At 41.9% G+C, this 24,626-nt stretch overlaps 2 protein-coding genes and 1 pseudogene across 5 annotated transcripts in view; 2 read left to right on the forward strand and 1 right to left on the reverse strand.

The window, feature by feature from the left end:
* SMAP1 (small ArfGAP 1) overlaps positions 1-1,793 on the forward strand; it is a 101,749-nt gene extending 99,956 nt beyond the window's left edge. For all 3 annotated transcript variants that reach the window (XM_084890404.1, XM_084890405.1, XM_084890406.1), the window contains one exon: positions 841-1,793. In XM_084890404.1, the coding sequence (XP_084746530.1) occupies positions 841-975 (135 nt within the window). In that variant the 3' untranslated portion in view covers positions 976-1,793. The remainder of the gene's footprint in view (positions 1-840) is intronic.
* Positions 1,063-24,626, reverse strand: part of B3GAT2 (beta-1,3-glucuronyltransferase 2) — a 52,356-nt gene continuing 28,792 nt past the window's right edge. Inside the window, exons 3-4 of the mRNA XM_084890409.1 lie at positions 2,400-2,548; positions 1,063-2,316 (exon numbers count right to left, since the gene is read on the reverse strand). Of these exons, the coding sequence (XP_084746535.1) occupies positions 2,230-2,316; positions 2,400-2,548 (236 nt within the window). The 3' untranslated portion in view covers positions 1,063-2,229. The remainder of the gene's footprint in view (positions 2,317-2,399; positions 2,549-24,626) is intronic.
* Positions 9,852-14,290, forward strand: LOC311625329 (dnaJ homolog subfamily C member 2-like; annotated as a pseudogene). Its single transcript has one exon. The product of its transcript is annotated as a dnaJ homolog subfamily C member 2-like (transcript).

The raw sequence follows: 24,626 nt of genomic DNA on the forward strand, positions 1-24,626 counted from the left end.
AAGGTAGCTAAAACAACCTTGAGTAAGTATCGGAACTGATCTGCCGCTATAGACACTTATGCCTCATTAGAGTGATGTAATCCACATTAGTGTCTTTGAAAAACTGCAAACAAACTTGTTGAAAAGAATACAATCCAACCTTGAGCATAGGTTTAACTCCACTCTGTACATTGTAGTCGATGCTCTTGTCTTTCCTTAACCTGTCATCTTAGAAGTTAAGAACCACAAGGAAGGGTTAAGATGCTTATATACATACATGACTCCAGTGGAAGAAAACATTAAATCTTATACCTTATCAAATAATTACAATTTTAGATGTTTAACCTTTAATATTTACAAGGTATATATAACCATTTAAAATGTTTTAAAACTGAATAATAGCTATAATACACAATTTTTAATTTTGGAGTATTTTACCTTCTAGAATTTCCTTAGTTTTTAGTAAAGCACTTCTTGAGTTGAAAGAATATTGGACTCATTATACCTAGATACAAATTGAAAGATTGCTTTGGCACTTTTTCAGTTGTGATTAATTTTTTGGGACAAGAAATTGAGTCTAGAAAATGAATAAATATAATACAGTGCTAAAAATGGGGGAAAAAGCTGTAGTTGCTTTCTGCAGAGAAATAAGCATGTGATGGTTTGCTTTTACCAAGGAGCTTTGACTGATTTTTACATGGACAAAAAAAAAATACTCATTGTAATTGCTATTAAGCTTCAGTATCTCCTTGAGACAGCTTCTAATAAAATCGGGTACCTTAAAAACTCTAACTTTGGTTAAAGAAATAAGATTTGAAAGTGAAGTGAGCTGCTTAAACTGAGCCCTGTGTTACCTCACAGGTGAACCAGCAGATGGCTGGCATGAGTATGGGCACTGCGAGCCCCGCGCTGGGCTTTGCCCAGCCCCCCAACACCACAGCAGGATGGTCTGGAGGCTCCTCGGGTCAGACTCTCAGCACACAGCTGTGGAAGTGAGGACTGCACACGCGTTTCATCCAGAGCTACCACCTACATTCCTTGCTGAAATGCATCTAAGTTCCCCTGTTTATTCATGTACATATATATTTTTTCTTTTTCCCCATTTGTTCACATTAAGAATTACCTGATTGACTGTGTTGGTTTGTACTGATTAAATTTGATGTGGTGAAAAGCAGGTTGAGAAACTATTTTATGTCCAGGGCAGCTTTGCTCATAGTTCCCGTAACTTCATAAGCCACATTATTTGAGAAGCTGCTCAGTCAACTTGCATAATCAGTTTTACTCGATAAAATTATAGCTCTAATGTTTGCATATAAGGAAAATAGTTATCATGTTAGTAATACCTCTAACAGTATAAACCCCACCCCCAAATTAGCCAGTAATCTCGTAGGAAGGTACTGTATGATCAAATGGTTAATCATAAATAGAATGTAAATGTATCACTGAGCACTGTTTTCTAGTGTATCAAAATTCTTTTATTTCATCATTTCCTTCACTGTGCTATTGTTATGATGTGCTTAACAGGGAACGTGGTTAGTGAAAGGAAGATAAACCTGGATGCTACTGTAAAACTTAGTTTAACAATATTTAAAGAATTTGAATTTTATCCGCCTCTTGTAATTTGGATCTCCTCTTATGTACATAGTGCTAATATGAAGATCTTTCTCTGCACTATATGCAAACAGGGTAACTAAACAAAGCCACTTTCAGTCCTTGAAGGTATATCCAGGTTTATGACAGTAATTGTGTTTACATTTTATGGTGCCTAGTATTGACAAAATGTTCTATCCCTATATTAAATAGATGAATCCATAGACTTTTTTTTTGTGGGTTTCATTTCCTACAGTGTATACTGCCACCAACCTTACATAAATTACTTAATGTTGCTAAGTCAGGAATTGGGGACAAAATATTTGTCATCTGTTTCTAAAACCTGTTCAGTTCTACCAAATATAAGGCCAAATGGGGAAAAAAGAAAAGTATGTAAGATACTAAAAGTGGTACCTGCAGTGTCATTAGCTGCACTGTACAAAGATCTTCCAGTTTAGTTGTAGAGAAAACATGCAGAACAAATGAAGACAAACACATTTTATACCAACTGATTAGCTTATGTTAACTGACAAGCTCTGTCTAAACAGATGTCCATCAGATGTCAATAAAGGCTGTTGTACTGAAGTAAAATGAACAATACCTGAATGCTCTGTAGCCTAATCTTCAAACGTCCTCTTCCTCACCCACTGCTGCTCCCATTCACACCTCGATCTTCACTGTGTCCAGGTGGTACTTAGGCTCGTTGGCTAGATTAACCTTCTCTGTGCGAGTGTGCCACACGAGGACCTAGGGAGGGAGGGAAATCTGTGGGGTAGCCAGACTCAATGCCAGCATGCAGCTACATCAAGCAGCACATGTGAAGTGAATACCTTGGTACAGTTATTTGCTTTCGGTTCCAGTTCTTCAACGGTGGTTATCTGTTTTAGAAAGTCAGATTCTTGCATCCCTGGCTGGGATCCACGGCGCTTAAATACAGCTTTTGGGTTGGACAAGATGACTTGAAGGCTTACAGCAAATCCTTTGTGAGAAATTTAAAAAAAAAAAAAAAAAAAAAAGCATAAAAAGAAACTTTAAAACATTGGTATACTTTTCTTTTTTCTATATAATTTTGGTCATACCAAGAGCAATTTTATAGGCTACTATGTGCCAGGACCTAGTTCACAAAGTTGAAAAGGAGCATTACCTGTATTATAGTCTTAAGAAAAACAGACATTACAGTACAGTGTGCTTGGTGCCTTCACAGAGGTGTACACCGGCGGGGTGGGGATCTGTGAACAGTCTAGTCTTGATAATAAAGGGTGGATTCTACAAGCTGCTATTTCACAGAAGTCATCACACCCAATATTAGACACTCCGGGGACAGCTAAGACTAAAGGTAGCAGGAAAGCATTCACACTCAGCCTAATTGAGCTCGAGGTAATTATGCGAGAGCCCACCCAGTTCTGCCTCCTTTAACATCTCTGCCTCCTTTAACATCTCTGAGTGGATAACATACCACCGCTGGTTTTCCTTGAGTTTAGAAGACATGGATAGAAAAAGGTTAATTTGGTAGAACATGAATAATAAATACTTGGTTGGTTCCTGGTGTAGTTCAATCTGAAAAATGTGGGTGGGTTGGAAATCTGTAGGATATATTAGGCCATTTAATACATTTGTTTTTTTATATTTAAAAAATATGTAGTTTTATTAATTTCAGAGGAAGGAGAGGAAAAGAGAAACATCAATAAGAGAATAATTGATCGGCTGCCTCCTGTATGCCCACACAGGGATTGAGCCTGCAATCTGGACATGTGCCCTGACCTGGAATGAATCTGACCAGGTTCATCGGTTGACACTCAACCACTGAGCCATCCAGGTCGGGCAAAAAAAAAAAAAAAATCACTCCTTTCCTGGCTTCCCTGGCCAAGGGCATGGCCCAGAAAGGCTGGCACCCAGCGGGCAGCTGACCAGAGGAGCCAAGTGGTTTTCTACAATAGTTTCTGTCACGCGAAGGGGGGGGGGGGGGGCGTTCAGATGCTCTTCACTCCCACCTCCCCTTTCTCTGCCAGGCTCCAGCTCAGTGACCTGACAGCAGGCAGGTCCCAGGGAGCACAGCACCCAGGAAGTGCTAACTAGGCCACGCCCTGGCTGCCTTCTGGGGAATCACCTGACCTGCTGTGAAGCTGGGAGAGAGCTCTCCCTCCGGAAGCAGACTTTTAGCTCCTAAGCCATTGCTTTCAACCCAAGATGGATATCTTGACTTGTCTCCATTTCAAACTGTATCTGCCTCAAATATTACATTTACCCTTTACTATTTTTAGTGAAATTAATCTAGCTTTAAAGATGTTTGCAGCGGCTATTGAGATATCCTGAGCCTTATAAAAATCATGGGGATAGGATCCTCTGTCCTGGTCAGTTGTGTAAAAAATAAAGTACAAATTAAACCTGGTTATGCTATGAACGCAGGCTTTCCTGACTTCCAGTGGCATGGGGGACGGGTCAGGATATATCCCCTCTTGGTCAGAGGGACAGGGCCTGCTTTAGTAGGTGTTTATTGGTTAATAAATGGAAACATTTGGAAGACATTTAAAGTCCAACAAATAATTTCCGTTTGGGGACAAGATGGAGCAACAAGGGCTGGGTTTTCCCTACTGTCTTATCTAAGTCCAGATAAAATGTTTGGGAAAAGAGGCGTGCAGGACAAAGATCTCTGAAAAAGAAAAAGAAGCACAAGCCCTACAATTGCCTCGGCTTCTTGCCTGAAGGGAGTAGTCCACAGGCTCCACCGTGGGGAGGGAGCTCTCAGCTCTGCAGTCCCTAAAGCTGAGGAAACACAGCAGGAGGCCGAGTCAGTGAGAATCCACAGCACAGAGCCCCACAGAGAGCCTCTGGTCTGCAGAGGGCTCTGCTCACGTCCCACTGAAGGTCAGAAAATGCTCTTGGAACTTCCTGCGGCCCAGTCAAGAGCCTGGAGAGAAGCAGGTGGGCTGTTCTTGGCGCGCTCTCCGGGCTGGGTCAGGTCACCCTCCCAACAACCAGAGTGGAATGGAGGATGGGGAACCTGGAAGAGGAGCTGCGAGATTATTGTGTTCACTGCGGGGTCACATTAGCCCTGACCTAAAGGTTGAGATGCCTATCAAACCTTTAAGAGCCAGCCCGGAAAGGATTACAATGCTTCTGAATAACTTAGTTTTATCCCAGAAAAATGTAAAATACACAAAAAGGGGAGGCAGTGCAGATGCGTTTCACTCCTAATGTGGATGTGTGTGTATAAATGTATGTATACATAATATATAAAACAAATGAGCATGTATCTTTATAGTACCTAGCAACATAAAATTCAAAATACCTGATACAAAAATTCCCAGGAGTACAAAGAGACAAGACACTATAATCCTGTAAATAAAAGAAAAATCGGTCAACAGAAACAAACCCAGAAATGACATTGGTGGCAGAATTATAGAACAAGGGCATTAAAACATTATAAATATTCTTCATATATTCAGAAAGGTAGGGGAAGATTGAACATGCCAAGCAGAGATATGGAAGACATAAAAAGTCCAAAAGTGCTGGCCACAGTGGCTCAGTGATGGATCATTGACCTGTGAACCAGGAGGTCATGGTCTGATTCACAGTCAGGGCATACGCCTAGGTTGTGGGTTCAATCCCCAGTAGGGGGTATGCATGAGGCAGCCAACCAATGATTCTCCCTTGCCCTTCCTCTCTGAAATCAATAAAAATTTACTTTAAAAAATAAGGCTCAAAGTGATCTCATTGTGATGAAAAAAATATGTCTTGAGATGAAAAACCTACTGGTTAGGATTAACACATGATAACACATTAGAAGACAATGACAGAAACTACTAAAAGGAAACACAAATACGCATGCAAATACAGAAACAGAGTAAAGGAATGAAAGGTGGGAGATGGTGATAGAAACATATATTTGAAGAAATAACTGAAAATTTTACAATTTTAAAAAATCCCAAGGCTACATAAGACAGACAATACTAAGAACCAACTTGACATTCACAGAGCAAGCCACCCCAGGCAGAATGCACAAAAGTACACATGGTACATTATCAAGATAAGCTTATGGTAGGGCCATGAATCAAGTCTCAATAAATTTAAAAGAATACAGATTGCACAAAGTATTTCTCTGACCACATGGAATTAAAATAGAAATCAATAATATAAAGACATCTAAGAAAATCTAATATTTGGAAACTAAACGACATAATTCTAAAGATATGGCTCAAAGGAGGAATCAAAAGGGAATGAAAACAGAACAAGCCACCAAAACCTATGGATGGCATTTACAGCAGTATTTACAAGGAACATGAGCATTTTTTAAAAGTACTAAGCACTTTTATTAGATAAAAAGGAAGGTCTTGACTCAATATCTTAAGTTCCTGCCTTTGTACACTAGAAAGAGTACATGAAACCCAAAGAGAATAGTAAGAAAATATATGAATAACTAAAAGAGCCAAAATCACTGAAACAGAAATGGAAAACAATAAAAGAGATAAGTGAAATTTAAACCATGCCCTTAGGGGGAAAAGGTCAACAAAACTGATAACATCTACCCATGTTTAGGGGAAAAAGAGAATACACAAATTACCAATACCAGAATGAGAGAGGAGTAGCAGTACATATTCTATAAAAGATTCAATTGATAACAAAGAAGTATTATGAGCAACTTTGTGGCAGTAAATTTCAAAATATAAAAATGGACAAATTCCTTGAAAGATATAAGCTATCAAAGCTTTCATTATCATGAAGAAATGGTCCGAATAACCTTTTACCCATTAAATAAATTTATAGCTGAAAATCACAATCCTCCTCAAACTATTCCAAAAAATTCACAAGGAAGGAAGACTCCCAAGCTAATTTTACAAGGCCAGCATTATCCTAATTCCAAACCCTACACTACACAAAAAGAAAATTATAGGCCTGTTTCCCTGATGAACATAGATGCTAAAATCCTATTAGGAAGTTGGACCCAACAATATATTAAGATCATACATCAGGAATAAGTGGGATTTATTCCAGGGATGCAAGGTTGGTACAATATTTGCAAATCAATAAATGTGATACATTACGTAAACAAAATGAAGGGTGAAAACACATGATCATATCAATAGATACAGGAAAAGCATTCGACAAAATCCAGCACCCATAAAGATAAAAACTCAACAAAATGGGAATTGAGGAATCATACCTCAACATAATAAAAGCCTTACATGAAAAACCTTTAGCCAATGTAATACTCAATAGGCAAAAACTGTTTCCCTTAAGATCAGGAACAAGACAGGGATGCCCACTTTTACCACTCTTGTTCAACACAGTGTTGGAAGTCATAGCCACAAAAATCAGAAAAGAAGAAATAAAAGGCATCCAAATTGGGAAGGAGGAAGTAAAACTCCTTATTTGCAGATGACAAGGTATTATATATAGAAAACCCTAAAGAACCCACCATAAAATACTAGATTTAATAAATTGGCAAGTAGTAGGATACAAAAATCAACATCTAGAAATCAATGGCATTTTTATATCCCAATAATGAATTCTCAGAAAAGAGAACCCAAAAAACCAATCCCATTTGCCATTGCAACAACAACAACAAAATAAGATACCTAGAAGAAAACATAAGTAGTAAAATCTCAGACATCTCTTGGAGCAGTATTTTTGCTCATTATGTCTCAGAGGGAAAGGGGAAATAAACAAATGGGACTACATCAAATCAAAAAGCTTCTGCACAGCTAAAGAAACCATCAGCAAAGCAAAAAGGTAATCCACAGTATGGGAGAACGTATTTGCCAATGATTCATCAGATAAGAGGCTAATCTCCAAAATATATAAAGAAGTTATACAACTCAACACCAGAAACACAAACAATCCTATTTTAAAAAATGGGCAAAGGCCTGACTAGACATTTCTCCAAAGAGGACATACAGATGCCCAAGAGACGTAAGAAAAAAATGCTCAAGGTCACTAATTATCAGAGATGTATCACCTCATACCTGCCAGAATGGCTAACATTAATAAGTCAACAAAAAATAAATGCTGCCGAAACCAGTTTGGCTCAGCAGTAGAGCATCGGTCTGCGGACTGAAAGGTCCTGGGTTCGATTCTGGTCAGGGGCATGTATGTTGGTTGCAAGCACATTCCTGGTAGGGGGTGTGCAAGAGGCAGCTGGTTGATGTTTCTCTCTCATCGACGTTTCTAGCTCTCTCTCTCCCTCTCTGTGAAAAATCAATGAAATATATTAAAAAAAATAAATGCTGGCGAGGATGTGGAGATAAGGGAATCCTAGTACACTGCTGATAAGAATGCAGACTGGCACCCTAGTTGGTTTGGCCCAGTGGATAGAGCATCAGCCTCTGACCGAAGGGTCCCAAGTTTGATTCTGGTCAGAGGCACATGCCCGGGTTGCGGGCTCCATCCCCAGGAGGGAGCATGAAGGAGGCAGCCAGCCAATCAGTGATTCTCTCTCATTATTGATGTTTCCATCTCTCCCTCCCTTTTCCTCTCTGAAACAATAAAAATATATACCGTATTTTTTGGACCATAAGACGCACCGGACCATAAGATGCACCAGTTTTTAGAGAAGGGAAATGAAGAAAAAAAGATTCTGAAACAAATAGTGTCCTAAAATATTTTATGTGCATTAAAACCCAACATCACAGTCATAAACACATGTAATCAACCCTGTAAAGTAAACAGCAGCATTTAGAACCATTTTAGAGCCGGGCAAGCACACAGAGACCACACAGAGCCGGGCAAGTAAAAAAACTTCTTTTTTACAGTATATGTGTAGGCTATATTTGGACCATAAGACGCAGGGACTTTTTCCCCCCACTTCTGGGGGAAAAAAAGTGCGTCTTATGGTCCGAAAAATACGGTATTAACTAGTGACCCAGTACGTGAAATCGTGCGAGATGCAGGCCCGTAGGAAATCGTGTGAGACCGGGGACTCCCCCAAGCCCCGCTGCGTTGCGAGACCCAGAGTGAAGTCCCACCACGCTGCGGACCCAGCCCAGTCCCCACCTGGGCGCCTCGCTGTACACACACCCTCCTGCTGACCAGTCTTTGGTCATTATGGCATTAGGGCCACTAAGTTTTTATAATATAGATAATATATAAGAAAGAATGCAGACTGGGTGCAACCACTATGGAAAACAGTAAGGAGTTCCCTCAAAAAAAAAAAAAAAAAAAAAAAAAAAATGGAACTGTCATTTCCCCCCAGCAATCCCACTTCTGGGAATATATCCTAAGAATCTAATTGGCCTTTTAAGGATATGATTAAATAGCTTTTAATATACAATATTTATAATTCTGAGTACATTTTTTAAAAAGATTATTCTTTCTCTATTGAATGGTCTTGGCACCTGTGGCAAAAATCAACTGGCTATAAATGTAAGTTTATTTCTGGACTTTCAATTTATTTCCATTGATTCGCATGTTTGTTTATGCCAGTACCACACTGTCTTTACTACTGTAGCTTTATAATAAGTTTTCAAAACAGGAAGTGTAAGTCTTTCAACCTTGTTATTTTTCAAGGCTGTTTGGCTTTTCTGAGTTCCTTGCTTTCCCATATCCTAGTAAATGGCCATCAGGTAAATTAAAGGTGCCCAACATCACTAATCATTAGGAAAATGCAAATAAGAAAACACAATGAGCTATCGCCTCACGCCTGCTAGAATGCCTATTACGGAAAAGACAAGAAATGATCCGTGTTGGCTCAGCAGCTATCCTCAAACGATTCCAAATAACTCCAGAAGAGGGAAGGCTCCCAAGCTCATTTTACAAGGCCAGCATCACTGATCAAATCACAGACATTAGGGGGGAAAAAAAAAAAAAAAAAAAAAAAAAAAGGTTATAAGCTAATCCCTGATGAACATAGAAGCAAAAATCCTCAACAAATACTAGCAAACCAAATTCAGCAATACATTAAAAAGATCATACAGGCCATTGGAGAGCCAAGGTGGGAGGCTCAGAGCAGGATGTAGGAAGAACTTGGGGCAAGGAGATGTGATGCTAAGTGCCCTCCACCCAGGACACAGGCTGGCCCGGGAGCTACCAAGCTGCTCCTGCTGATCACTGCTGTGGCCAAGGCACTGCCATCGCCAACCCTCTGATCGCTGATTTATTCCAAGCAACACACGGAAACCTCTCTTACCAGTTCCCGTCCAGCCTCAACACTGCCAATCTGAACCCGTGGGGAGATGGTTTGAAGCTTTTGTTAAGAGAAACAGAAGTGCTTCTGCCTCTTTTCAGAAACTGGAGGAGAAGGAGTTATCAGAAACATCAGGAGTTATCAGGAAGATGAAGAATTGCAGTTAGAAGAATTCCCCATGCTGAAAACACTGGATCCAGCGACTGACAGCACCAAGGCCACTACGCAGCACTTGGGCTGGGCCATGGAAGATACTAAGCTCCACAGACACAGATCAAAGCAGCTCATGAAGCAATGGTTTTAAAACGTCACCCAGAGGAATGGAAAGCAGCTGGCACACCAACAAGAGAAGGAGATAATGACTACTTCACTTGCATTGCTAAAGCTTAGGAAATGTTAACTGATCCGGTGAAAAGACCAGCATTTAACAGTGCAGATCCTAGTTTTGATAACTTGGTTCCTTTTAAAAGTGAAGCAAAGGATAATTTCTTCCAAGTATTTGAAAGACATTCCAGATGGTCAAATAAAAAAAATGTGTCCCTACACTTGGTTATATGAATTCATCATTTGAAGATACAGATGTATTTTATTCTTTCTGGTATAATTTTTATTCTTGGAGAGAATTTTTTCATTTAGATGAAGAATAAAAAAGAAAAAGAAAAAGCAGAATGTCCCGATGAGAGGGGGACTTAAAAGCAGAACAGAGCAATGAGAGCACAAAGGAAAAAGGAAAAAGAGGAAACGGGCAGGATAAGAACAGCAGTTGACAATGCAAACAGCTATAATCCAAGAACAAAAAATTAAGGGAGAAGAAAAGGTCAAGAAAGAAGCAGAAAAGAAAGCAAAAGCAGAAGCAAAACGGAAGGAGCAAGAAGCTAAAGAAAACCAAAGACAAGCTGAATTAGCAGTTGCTTGTTTAGCTAAAGAGAAAGAAGAGGAAGAAATTAGACAACAAGCGCTACTGGCAAAGAAGGAAAAACATGCGCAGAAAATACATTAAAATGGAAAGGCAAAACCTCATGCAACACTTGGACTCGCTTTTCTGACAATGAGGCAGAGTGGGTTAAAATGATGGAAGAAACGGAAAAACCATGACTGCCTTGAACTAGAAAGTTTACAGTGCTGGAATGGAACACATCATCAACAAAGAAGTAGGGTGGGGGGAAGAGAAGAAATAAATGAGCATATTAGAAAAGAGAAAAAGGACTCCGAGACTCATGTATGACAAGCATCTAAAGAATGCAGAGAAATCAACTGGCGGTGGTGGGAATGGCAGTGAAAATTAGCCAGACGATGATCTGAAATGACTGAGTAAACCTCTGAACCTCTTCTCTGCTGGTACGAATTCCAGATGGGAAGTTACAGCTGTAACATACCTTCTTCTGGAGTCAAGAGAACCACTGAAGATGTTACTGCAAAGCAACGAGCTTTCAAAAACTTGACCCTCAACAAAAAGATGACATAAACAAAAGGGCTTTTGGTAAATTTTAAAGAGCATGGAGTGGTGCCCCAGGTGAGCAATGATACACCTTCAGAACCATTTGAGGGTCCATGCACAGACTTCACACCCCGGACCACAGAACAGAAGCTTCTGTAACAAGCTTGGTAAACACACCCACTAAGTACACCTGAAAGGTGGGGGGAAATAGCAGGAAGACAAAGAAGTGCTGCAGGAAACAATGTAAGGAATTCGTTGAGATGGTGAGAGAAAGGAAAGCTGCTCAACAGCAAGTACTGAATGCAATTAGAGCAGAGAAATGACATATCACAATCTTTGCTGCATGTGCATTTTTATCATAAAACTGGAAATACTGAAACAAAAAAAAGATCATGATCCACTGGGATTTATTCCTGGGATGCAAGGTTGGTTCAACATCCACAAATCAATTAGCATGATACACCACATAAACATAATGGAGGATAAAATTATATGATCATATCAATAGATACAAAAAAGGCATTTGATAAAGCCCAGCACTTATTATGATAAAAACTCTCAGCAAAGTGGGAATAGAGGGAACCTAGCTCAACATAATAAAGGCCGTATAAACCCACAGCTAACCTTATACTCAGTGGGGGAAAACTAAAAGCATTTTTCTTAAGATCAGGAACAAGACAAGCATGTCTCCTTTTACCACTACTCAACATGATATTGCAAGTCCTAGCCAGAGCAATTAGAAAAGAAAAATAAATAAAATGGAAAAGAAGTAAGCCCTGGCTGGGTAGTTCAGTTGTTTGGAGCATGGTTCCAATGCACCAGGGTTGCAGGTTCAGTCCCTGTTGGGGCATGTGCAAAAATCAGCCAATGAATGTGTGAACAGGTGGAACAACAGGTGGTTGTTTCTCTCTCTCTCCTTCCCCTCCCTCTCTCCCTTTCCTCTCTCTCAAACCAATTAAAAAAAATTTTTAAAGAAAAAAAACTGTCATTATTTGCAGATGATATACTATGCATACAGAACCCTATAAAAATTCCACCCCAAATTATTACAACAGTCATAAATATATTCACTGAAGTAGCAGGATACAAAATTAATATTCAGAAGTTGGTTGCATTTTTATTTTATTATTTAAGTATTTTAATTCAGAGAGAAGAAGGGAGAGGGAGAGAGACAGAAACATCAATGATGAGAGAGAATCACAAACTGGCTGCCTCCTGCACACCCTCTACTAGGGACCAAGCCTGCAACCCAGGGGCATGCGCTCTGACCCGGTATCAAACCACAACCTTCTGGCTCACTGGTTGGTGCTTAACCACTGAGCTACAATGGCAAGGCTTGGTTGCATTTTTATACACCAACAATGAACTGGCAGAAAGAGAAATTACTAAAACAATCACATTTATAATTGCATCAAAAAATAAAATACCTAGGAGTAATTTAAAAAAAAATGTTTTTTATTGACTCTTTTTTTTTAGAGAGAGAGATATAAGGAGAGGGAGGGAAAGAGAGAGAGAAACATTGATGTGAGAGAGAAACAGTGATCAACTGCCACCCACACCCACCCTTACCAGGGATTGAGCCAACAACATGGGCATGTGCCCTGACTAGGAATGGAACCCGTGACCTTTTGCTGCACATGACAATGCTCAACCAACTGAGCCACACTGGCCAGGGCCTATGAATAAATGTAACCAAAGAGGTAAAAGATGTGTAGTCAGAAATCCATACAACATTAAAAAAATTAAAAAAGATACAAAAAATAAAATAAAATAGAAACACATACTGTGCTCGTAGATAAGCAGAATTAACATAATTAAAATGTCCTATATTACCCAAAGCAATCTATAGACTTAATGAATCTTTATCAAAATACAAATGGCATTTCCAGAGCACTAGAACAAATAATCCTAAAATTTGTATGGAATGACTAAAGATCCTGAATAGCCACAGCAACCTTGAGAAAGAAAAACCAAGTTGGGAGTATCATATTACCTAATATCAAACTATAGTACAAAGCTATAGTAATCAAAACAGCATGGTAATAGCATAAAAACAGACAAATCAGTGGAACAGAATAAAGAGCCCAGAAATAAATCCACACTTTTGTGGTCAATTATTCTGTGACAAATGAAGCAAAAATATATAACAGAGTTAAGACATTCTCTTCAACAAGTGGCATTAGGTAAACTGGACAGATACATGCAAAAATAAAGAAACTAGTCAACCTTCTTACATCACATACAAGAAAAACTCAAGATGGATTAAAGACTTAAATGTAAGACCCAGAACCATAAAACTCCTAAAAGAAAACATAGGCAATAAACACTTTGACACTGCTCTTAGCAATATTTTTTTTCTGATACATCCTTACAAGGAAAACAAATGAAAAAAATAAACAAGACTCCGGGCCACCAGCTGGCAACCACTGGACTAGGGTATGCTTGTGCACCGTTGCTGGGACTGTAAACTGGTATAGCCACCTTCGAAAACAGTAGGGAGGTTCCTAAAAAATTAAAAATAGAAATTCCAAGTGACCCAGCAATTCCTCTTTGGATATTTATCCAAAGGAAATGAAAACACTAAATCAAAGAGCTATGTGGACCCCCATGTGCACTGCAGCACTGTTTACAATAGCCAACATAGGGAGCAACCTAAGAGTCCGTTGATGGGTGAATGGATAAAGAATATGTGATTCATGCACACGCAATGTTATATTACTCAGCCATATAAAAGAACTATTGCCTTCTCCGACATCATGGATGGACCTTGAGGGTACTATGCTAAGTCAGATAAGTCAGAAAGAGAAATACCATATGATCAGATTCATATGTGGAATCTAAAAAACAAACAACAAAACTCAGAGATTGGTGGTTGATAGAAGCAGGGGGGAGAGAGTGGGAAAAATGGGTACAGATGTATAAGATTCCATTTACAAAATAAGTCCTGGAGATGCAATGTACAGTGTGGTGACCATAGTTAGTATTACTGTATTGTACCTTTGAAGGTTGCTAAGGAAGTACATCTTAATAGTTCTCATCACAAGAAGAAAAAATCTTAACTGTGTGGTGATGGTTAAGTAGAATTATTGTAGTGATCAATTTTCAAATATAGAATCATTACTTCATATATCTGAACCTAAAATAATGTTATATATAAATTATACCTCAATAAAAAATGTGTAACTTCTTAAGTGCTTTTATTTCATAATCTTGTACCTTCCAGCCTTGGCATCTGTGAACTATTCAACTGCAAAACAAATACGTGAATAATAGTGTTTCAGGAATCATTTTCTCTAGATTTAAATCAGATATAGAGAGCAAAAGCAAGGGCTATATTAAAGGAACCTGTCCTTTATTTATTTACCATCATCTCTAAATTGCCACCGTTCCATGCAAGTGTTTATACAGGTTTTCATGGTTCTAAGACTGAAGGTGCTTTGTAACAGCCATGCTAAAGATTCCTTCCTAATCTATTGCTTCCCAAGTGCAGACAAAACAAGTAAGCTTTCCACACTTACTTCCAATTATACTTTAGAATAATTTTCTTCTAGTGCGGAAAGGAACGAGAAGCACGGCCTGGCTATTAAGTAGGCTGTTCGTCCGCCCTGGGACACGGGCGGAAACTTTGATTGCTTCAGGGAAAACCATTCTAAAAAGAATGCTCGTCTAGTTTTAAAAACTCCTCAAGAGCTATTTAGCAGCCATTGTTCCCTGTGGAAAAAAATAAAACACCTTTCATTTCTAAGAAGCATTCTTTATTTAATCTAGGAACGGTTCATTTAAATCTTGAACTCTGAAAACAATAAACCATCTCAGAAAACCAAGCTGCTAAGGAAACAATCAGGAAGCTGAACAAAGATGAAAGCTTGATCCTAAGAATAAAATAAGCTTAATTAACTGAATTTTAAAATATCCGTGAGTGACTTCCTAATAGGCTGATAGCAGGGCACGCAGGCATGCCCACTACTGAAGTCTAGAGGCGGGAGTGGATCTGGTGCTGCACAGCCAACAGGCTCTGCTGGGAAATGAACCGGGTACGTGGTGAGAGTGGCAGAATCAACAGGCTTGGCGCTGCCGGTGTGAGAATCACTGTCTCATGCTTTTTGTCACCTTTGAGATGTTCTACTTTACATTATCTGTGACTACTATTGAATGTGCCACTACGCCACACCATCCCAACCCAGAAAACACAGGAGAACGGGTGGAGGAGATATCTGTGTAACTAACTCTCTTCAAACCCCAGTGTGTAAAAGTGAAATAATTTTTAAAATAACAAGAGATGGCAAGGACAGATAGAAGTTGGAACTCTTGTGCATTGTTCATGGGACCATAAAGTGATGCAGCCATTTGGGAAAAAATATGGCGGTTCCTCAAATATACAATTCCCATGTGACCCTGCAATTCCACTTCTAGGCATATACCCAAAATAACTGGAAGCAGTGAGATGTCAACGGTGCCTGTGCACCCACGTCCATAGCAGTATTCAGAATAGCCCAGAGGTGGAAACAACAGAATATGCGTGAACGGATGAATAGATAAACAGAACGTGGTCTATGTCTACAATGAAAGATTATTCAGTTTTAAAAAGGAATGAGTTCTGACATGCTACAACATGCACAAACCCTGAAAACATACTGAGTAAAATAAGCCAGACACAAATGACAAATATTGTATAATTCCACTTAAGTGAAATACCTAGCACAGTCTAACTCACGAGGAAAAGTAGAATGGTAGGTACCAGGAAAGGGGTTGTGGGGGGTTTTGTGATGATGATCAACCTCTAGAGATGGATGGTGGTACAAAGTGAATGTTCTTTATGCCACTATATAATTAAAAATGTTTAAAAAGATCCAAGCCGGTGTGGCTCAATGGATGAACATCGAACTATGAACCAGGAGGTCATGGTTCAATTCCTGGTTACAGGGCACATGCTCAGGTTGTGGGGTCCATCCCCAGTAGGGGGTGTGCAGGAGGCAGTAATGACTTTCTCTCATCATTGATGTTTCTATCTCCTTCTCTCTCTGAAATCAATGTTTTTTATTTTTATTTTTTAAAATATATTTTATTGACTTTTTACAGAGAGGAAGAGACAGGGATAGAGAACTAGAAACATAGATGAGAAACATCGATCAGCTGCCTCCTGCACACCTCCTACTGGGGATGTGTCTGTAACCAAGGTACATGCCTTTGACTGGAATCAAACCTGGGACCTTTCAGTCAGCAGGCCGACACTATCCACTGAGCCAATCAGGTTAGGGCTCAATATATTTTTTAAATGGTTAAAACGATAAATGTTTTTGTATACTTTACCACTATAAAAAACACATTTGCATTTCCAGTGCATAACTTATATTGTTGGTGGTGCTTTTCCATTGCTATGACTTTAAACAAACAAACAAAACTCCTTTCCTGTGCTCAGATTCTTCTGGCTTGACCAATGGAAGTGCTTTCCATGGGAATAATTTTGCTGAGCATTCTTCAAGTGTTTTGTTGTGGGACTATCTCATCTCAAACCTCCAGAATGGCTTGGGAGGGAGCCATGTCTACTAACGGACTACAATGAGCCACAGGAAGGAACACGAGAGTAGCCTGTGGCCAGCTACACTAGCTGTGCATAACACTGGCTGCGTTTTATAATCACCTCAAGACTTAGAAAAATATATTACCCCCCCCCCCCCCCCCCCAATACCAGGCCCCACACCCAGAGATGATGGTCAGCAATGGAGCGCAGGTCTGGGTATTTTTTCAAAGCTCAAGGGGTAATTCTGAGGTGTAGTCAGGTTGAGACCTACAAATTAGACCCTCCTTACACAGCTCTCTGGAGTACACCTCAAAACTCCCTCTTTAAAAAAAAAAATCTGACCATTAAAGAATAATGGCAATGTGATGGTTTTAGAAGGAATGAGAGACTGTATCTTTTAATTTTGATAATCTTTAAACTAGAAAAAAAAAAGTTAAAATTTATGAACTCAGCAAAAATGTATCCAAGCTACCACTGCCAGGGGCTGCGCCTGACCTGGAGGTGCCAGGAAGACCTGTGGCGCCCTCCCCCGCAGAGCAGAAGACGCAGGAGGCAGGCAGGACGCGGACTTGAGCGCCACCTCACGGACAAGTGAGGAAGTGCAGGATTATAGAGATGTGTGTGTGGGAGCTTCATGGAGAAGGGATTCCTGCACCACCAAAGCTTTTCGAGAGGCGGCTAGAAAGTAGAGGCGAACACGGGAAGACAGTGACGCTCCCCACTCTGGGCTGAGGGCAGTGGGTGCCACGCTTCATTACCGCAGGCCCATCCGCCTGGGGCAATGCTGGGCCGACCCTGGCCCTTGGCAGGATTGGAAAGGAGGTGGGGAGCAGGGCAGAGTGTTTGGGGATGTCAGGGTGCCCAGGAAGAACCCAGCTAACTTCTGAAGTCGGTGCAGAGAGAGAGAGACCAGTGGTAGTCACGGCAACCCAACCTATGTGCCAAGGAAAACTGGCAAGCGTGCCAGCCCCCAGGCCAGGGGTGCGGAGCAATGAGCTTTAATTCTTACTATTTGCACTAATACATGGTCCACAGCAGATTCCAAATGAGAATTATATCTACAGACGCTCTCCTAGGGGCTCTCAGGAAAGTCAAGGTGGTGAAAAAGAATCCAACTCCCCTGTGACCTAATTAGAAAAGATGAGGCTTATTATTATCTTTTTTAATGTTTTCATTGATTTTTAGATAGGAAAGGGGAGGGAGACGATAGAAACACTAGAGAGAGAGACATGTTGATCAGCTGCCTCTTGCACACCCCCTACTGGGGATCGAGCCGGGCATATGCCCTGACTGGGAATTGAACCGGGAACCTCTTGGTGCATGGGAGGACACTCAATCCACTGAGCCACACCAGCCAGGCGAGACTCGTTCTTTTAAGTTCTTCCTTGTGCCCTCAGTCGTTAGTACAGAGAAGAATTCTGCCCTCTCAGCAGCAGGGCCAAGCTGACGCGCAAGCTACACCGAACACCTTGCAAATCTGAATGCTATAAATGACATTTTCTTTTGAAAGCTCAAATGCTTCTTGTTTTTTTATTTTTTTCAAATGCTTTTTATTTCAGTTTTTTTTTTTTTTCCAGCTGGGAAATTAAGAAAATGAACACATATCTGCTTCTCAACAACTTTTTAATAATCTCTTTGTTTTCTTTTTCTCTTGATAAATCATTTTTAATGATGTTTTATCTAAAGCAAAATGTTAATCCCCACATGCCGTCCTACACAGAGGTGATTCACTGAATGATAACGAGCACTGGCCCACCAGCCGGCAAAGAGACGAAGTTCATCGCAAGCCCAAAGCAAAGAGTTTGCACGGCCTTACGGACGGCCTCCGAGAACGATTTGAAATGGTGAGATGCAGTGAGGATTCGAACATTCACAGAAGAGCAGGAGCTTCTGCGCGTATCTATTTTCACTTCAGCCTCACCAAAAGGCAGGTGTCTGATCCCTAATCGACAGGTGGGAAACCCAGAAATACAGCGATCCCCTACCCCACAGCTGCCTGCCCCGGCCCAGATGTGACCTCCACAAAGCCAGTCACACAGCTCTGAGCCGATCCCCTGGACAAACGTATGAGCCATTTAAGCCCAAAGACACAGCTGATCTTGCTTCTTGGTTGAGAGCGTACCAGTCGCTGTGTGTCTACAGCGCTGAGCCAGGCGCTCTGCCCAGGAGGCCTTCTCGGGACGCCTTCCATCTCCTCTGCTCTGCAGATGAAGTCAGCAGAGGCTCAGAGACCAAGAACTGGGCCACCGGCAGTCGGTGGCCGAGAAGGTTCAGAGGCCAGGGGGGAGGGAGGCCTCTCTGGGGACACACTGACCTGAGTTTGAATCCCAGTTCCACCGCTTCATCACTGTGCAGCCCTGGACAAGTTACTTAGTGTGTCTAGGCCTCAGTTTCCTTATCGTGGCAGAGGATGCAAATATTAGCACATCCCTTCAGTCTTGAGAGGATAAGAAAGCACACAGAATGCCTAAAAATGCCTGCCGCCCGGTACATGCTCAGAAACAATAATTACCAAGTCTGCTGGGCTTTCCTGATGAAAGAGAAAACTTTCTTAGTTTTCCTGGTTTTCAAAACTCTTAGTCCTGAAGGTCAGCTTTATTCCATTGAAATTTGGAAGGGAATTATAATATGCAAATGCAGAGCTGCTGTATGGGAGGTAGGCTAGGGCCCTGGCACCCCCTCTCCCCATTTCCCCTCAGCCCTTAAAGTCCCTCCACCTCCACCTCCACCTCCACCTCCACCTCCACCTCCACCTCCTCCACGCCCAGTGTGAACATGGCCGCCCCATCGCCAGCCACGGGAAAGACCCTGATGGTGGGCACACATTTGCACAGGTGCTCCTGACCCCAAACACCCACCTCCACCCAACACAGCTACGGTTCATGCGGACAGGGCTGAACACACAGCGGCCACTGAATGCTCACAAGTCCCTGGAATGCATGTCATTCTGAGAATGAATAAGAAATAGCAATAGGCTTACTAGTGCCCTAACACCCCCTGCCCCCACTCCCGCCACCCCTGCAGTTCTGTTAGCTATTAGGCTTGCAACTGCAGCTTCTCTGTACACCACATCAGTGACAATCTCAGTGCACTGCCCAAGGTCAAGGTTGAAAGTCAGTCCCCGGACTCTGCACTAAAAGCTACCATATGACATGTCAAGTCACTCTACTGAGAACATTCAGTAAGTTCCTCTTTCTCATACAAAGCATTCATGCATTGAAAATACATTACAAAAGGCTCCCAAGTGACAAGGTTATTCCGTTTCTTTGCAGTTTTTATATTTATAAAACGAAGTACAACGCCGTCAGTTTTGGCTGTGCTCACCTGACTTTGACGGCCATGTGATCCGGGCTGGGCGGAAGTCCATCTCTGCACTGTCCACAGGAAAGGGCTTGCCAACTAAATTAACCCGGGCAAAGCCCCTTTGCAAACAACAGAAGAAGGCCCAGTGCAACTGTGATGTCCAGAGAGCCCAAAGAAAGAGCTTCAGTCACCTGCCTCGTGTGGCCCCTTAACTACCTTCAGTCTAATAGTCATCATTTATAATATTAAAAAAAAAATCACTTTAAGTGACTGCTCCTGGGAAGCAATGCTAGGCCACTGCAGTCTCCTGTGGGAGCTCACCCACGCCCAGGGTGACACCACCACGTCCACCGGACTCCAGGCCAGAAAACTAACAGTCCTCCCAGACCTCAGGAAGCCACACACGAGGAAGTTTTATCACCTTACAACAAGCATGTCAAACTCAGAGGCTAACACGGGCCAGATAAACAAGGTTTAAATTTATGTGGGTCACAGAAAAGCAAAAGCATCAATTTTCATAGAATCGTAGGTTTATTTTGATAGAGACATGCTGAATACAAAGGGCTGAAATAAATGAGTCATCGTTAACATAAATAGAACATTTTAATAAAATTAATATCTTGTCTTGAACATTAACTTACCAGACACTGAACAACTGCACAAATTAATAAGTGTAACGGAAATAAACTGTTTTTTTCTTATTCTCCAAAAGCGAAATATTTCCTGTTGTGCACACCAAACAAATCAGTATAAGACTAATGACGTAGCAATCGGCTGCTAAAATACTCGCTGCTAGTATTAGTGGAAAAATGGTGCACCTGACTTGCAAGGGGCATAAGGGAAATGAATGCAACACGATTAATCAGTCATTAGCAAACATTGCAGTTTGTTATTAATAATTACGTATAGCAGGATATTGTAAAAATTAAATTATGAAATTTTTATTAAAACGTTTCTTATATACCATTATATTGGCTGGACCACAAAAATATTGGTTGTAGGCTGCATGCTTCCTGCGGGCTACGGGTTTGACATGCTTGCTTTCCAGTGTCTCATTATTATGAGCTATGAAGAAGTCCATGGACCATGCTCAGAGTGACCCTGAGACGTCCCTTCAGTGTCCCCTTTGCTTTGGGGAACAGAAGTACTCGCAAAACGAGGTGCAGGAGACACTCTTGCTTATGAGAGGGAAGTTACCGGTTACTGAGCCTGTCATATAATAAAACATTCCTCTGGTCTTTGTGCCAGGTTCTTGACAAGGAGCTTGCAAAACCCTTAGAATTTCCTAAGAGACAGGAGTGACTTTATTATGCTAATGAGGTGGCTCACAGAGGGCACTTAGATGGTTTCAGGATGGGGCTGGTCACCACAAAGCCAGCCCCAGGATCAGAGGCAGGAACCCTGAGCCACCCCCACCTCTGGGGATGGAAGCTGGAGACTGAGCTCAATCTCAAGGCCACTGATTTAATCAACTGTGCCTACGTAAGGAAACTCCAATATAGCCTCTTAACACCAGTGGAACTTCCGGGAGCTGGGAGGGCGATGCATCCCGATTCCATGAGGAAAAGGCACCGGAGCAGGGGTTCTCCCCCAGACCTTGCCCCGTGTGTCTTTCATGTGTGTTTTACTAGAAGAAACAAATAAGTAGAGCGCTATCCTGAGTTCTGTGAGCCCTTGTAATGTCTGATCAAACCTCAGAGGGCTGTGGGAAACATCTAATTAATATAAGGTGACCAGACGTTCTGCTTTTGGCGGGACAGTCCCGATTTTTAACAATTTGTCTGAGTCTCGCGGAGTTTTAAAAAAGTCCAAACGATTTAAAAGAATCTTTCCAAAAATCAGGACTTTTTTAAAACGCCACGGGACTTGGGACAAATTGTTAAAAATCGGGACTGTCCCGCCAAAAGCCGGTCGTCTGGTCACCTTAAATAGTAAATTTGTCAAGAAATAGAGGTGGCCTGGGTCCCCCACAGTGTGGCTGGTCTGAAGTAAGGGCAGCCTTCGTGGGGCCCAAACCCTCTAACTAGTGGGGCCTGCGCTAACTCTGGGTATTTTAGCCGCCGAATGCCACGTCATTGGTCTTGTACTGCAGTTCATAGGCCCAGTTGGATTTCTACAGGAACACGGGCTGTATGGGTGCCAGGCACTCACCGGGAAGGTGTACCTACTGTCATCAGAGGGGCACAGGGCCCTGCCTGCCACCTCCGAGAGCTGAGTAAAAGGTGCACGCAAATGTTGAGAATTCAAAATAAAATACCTCAGCCTTCAGTTCTGCATCTGAACAAATCCACACCTCCCGGTGAGGCTGGAAATGACTTCAAGCTCCATTCTTTCAAGTCATGATTCCTACTCACACCTCCCTACAAGTGGCCACAGTGAGCCTGGCACTTCACAGCAACACCCTGACCTCAAAATCGAGCTGAAAACTCTGTGTGAACTGCCCTGCTTTTAGGCAACAAGAACCAGATGCCTGAGGTGCAGGCACTGAAGCCCAAGGCTCAGACCCGTGGACACATTCCCGGCCTCACGGCCTGGCAGAGCAGCCATGTCCATCGCCCAGGTGCCAAAGCCAGCCGCACGCTGCTGCCAGGGCAGGGGCTGCCTCCGAGGCTTCTTTCCGCCTTGTAAATGGGTGTCTTAATTTTATTTTTTCAGTAATCATTAGAAAGCTTTTAGAAAGACTTCCCCCAGTGCAACAGAGATAATCTCGACTGTGCCACTAACATGGTGCGTACAGGATCATTTCAGAACAAGGTTTCCTTGTTTTATAGCAAAAGTAGCCTCTGCGAAGTCCACTAGGACCAAAGGCAGACACAGAGTCCAACCCTGTGAGTGACATGGGACGTTTCAGTCCCGATATCTTACACTCAAATGAGCTTCTAGTGATGGGCTAGGCTGTGGCTTCAGAGAGGTACAAACAGGGCAGACTCTGAGGGGCCTTTACGGAGTGTGCTAAACCCCCAAAGGCAAGACATCTATCTGTGGAAAGGTTAACATTTTGGTTCTTTACTCTTCCTGTTTCTTAATCCGCTTGTGAAAATCCGTTGATTGAGAGAGAGAGAGAGAGAGAGAGAGAGAGAGAAACCCCAGCTCCCTCAACTATCTCAGACCCTTTTCCAAGAAGCCTCCCGGGCTGTGCTGGATGGGGCAGCGAAGTGGCCTTCCAGCTTCAACCTCTCTTTCCAGACAAGGGTTTAGGGGGGAAGAGAGGGTGTTTGCCCACGTAACCTGACATTGGGGTGGGAGGTGCCCTGGGTACATGAAGGCCCCAAAGGTCCTTTCCTTCTTCTCACGGAGGATAAATGAATCTTATATGGAATCTAAACAAAGCTGTGAATTTTCAAGATGCAGAATCAGAACTGCCTCAAAATCAGAATCATTCATTATCTTATCAATCAAATTACTCTCACTTTAAGGCTTCCAAAAATATCAATAATTTACTGAAAAAGTAATTTGCAAAAGGAGCATGGCTGTATGTGAAGTGAAGAAAATAATTTAGTGTGACAAAAGTTGTTTTCTTATTTATTCCCACTTTAAAACTAGGATAATACAAAAGAGCAAATCATTCGTATTTTATAATATATCTTACATTATGCTTTGAAAATATACTGAAATGTTTCGAAAAATCCAAACATCAGTCACGTTGTGGAGAAAAGTTCCCCAGAGAACCTGGCAGTGAAAGAACGTTGGATAATTTGTCACTGGCCAGGCAAAACCCACAAAACCCGTGTGCCTGTCTTGAATTTTTAGTTATCTCTATTTGGATGCAAATCCTGGGGGAAATTAACGCAAAGTTTTCAATGGGTTTCTTGGATTTTTAATCATCTACGTAAAGTTCATACAACAAAATCCAAGAAGACCCATCCGAGTTGCCCTGACTTTGAAGTTACTTTGCAGGGTGATGGGCAGAGATCCTCTGTGTAAGGAAATGTGCCTGGGAAGTTTGAGTTGAAGCAAGGCTCTGAGGAAGGCAAGCACCAACATCTATCCTCACTCAGAATCCAGGGCCCCAACGTGGGAAGAGACAGAACGCATCAGAGGAGACCTCAGTGGCCATCCATGCCACTGCTTCCTTCTACACGTGAGGAAAGTTAAGTCCCAGGAAGCAACAGGATATGTCTAATGACCGCCATGTTTCCTGTCCAAGGTTACATACATGTCCGATCATCAAGAAACCAGATTCTCCCAGGACACATTACGGTCAGCCTTATATTTTCAAAGCCACAAAGGTAGACTTGATTGAGGAAAAGGCCTCTTCCGAGAACCCCCAGGATCTTCCAAGTATGGCTGACCTACCTCTCTGTCTGCCTTCAGGGAAATGCTTTGGTTGAGATGCCAGCTCGGCTCTTTGGCTACAAGAACTAAAGACCAAAGCATAAGGCTGGTTAGAAGAGGGACAGAGAAGTCAGGAAGGAGAGGGGGGCTCCTGGGAGAGGGTAAGAGATCTAGGCTGTCCTTGGAGTTAGACACAATGACAGAGTCTCCAAAAACTGGCACGCAGGAAATGTTGGTTAAACACCAAGTAAATATACCAGTTCGTCTTCCCCATGATGCAGTGCGACAGAGCCGCCACACTGCCATCCACAAGAGCATCCAACAGCTCACGCTCCTGGTATTCTTCATAACCTTGCTTCCTCCAATCTCTAGTATTGTCAGAATAAAAGTGATGAATCCAG

The sequence above is a fragment of the Pipistrellus hanaki genome (genome assembly GCF_964339955.1).
Source record: "Pipistrellus hanaki genome assembly, chromosome: 7".
In the NCBI taxonomy this organism is placed as follows: Eukaryota; Metazoa; Chordata; class Mammalia; order Chiroptera; family Vespertilionidae; genus Pipistrellus; species Pipistrellus hanaki.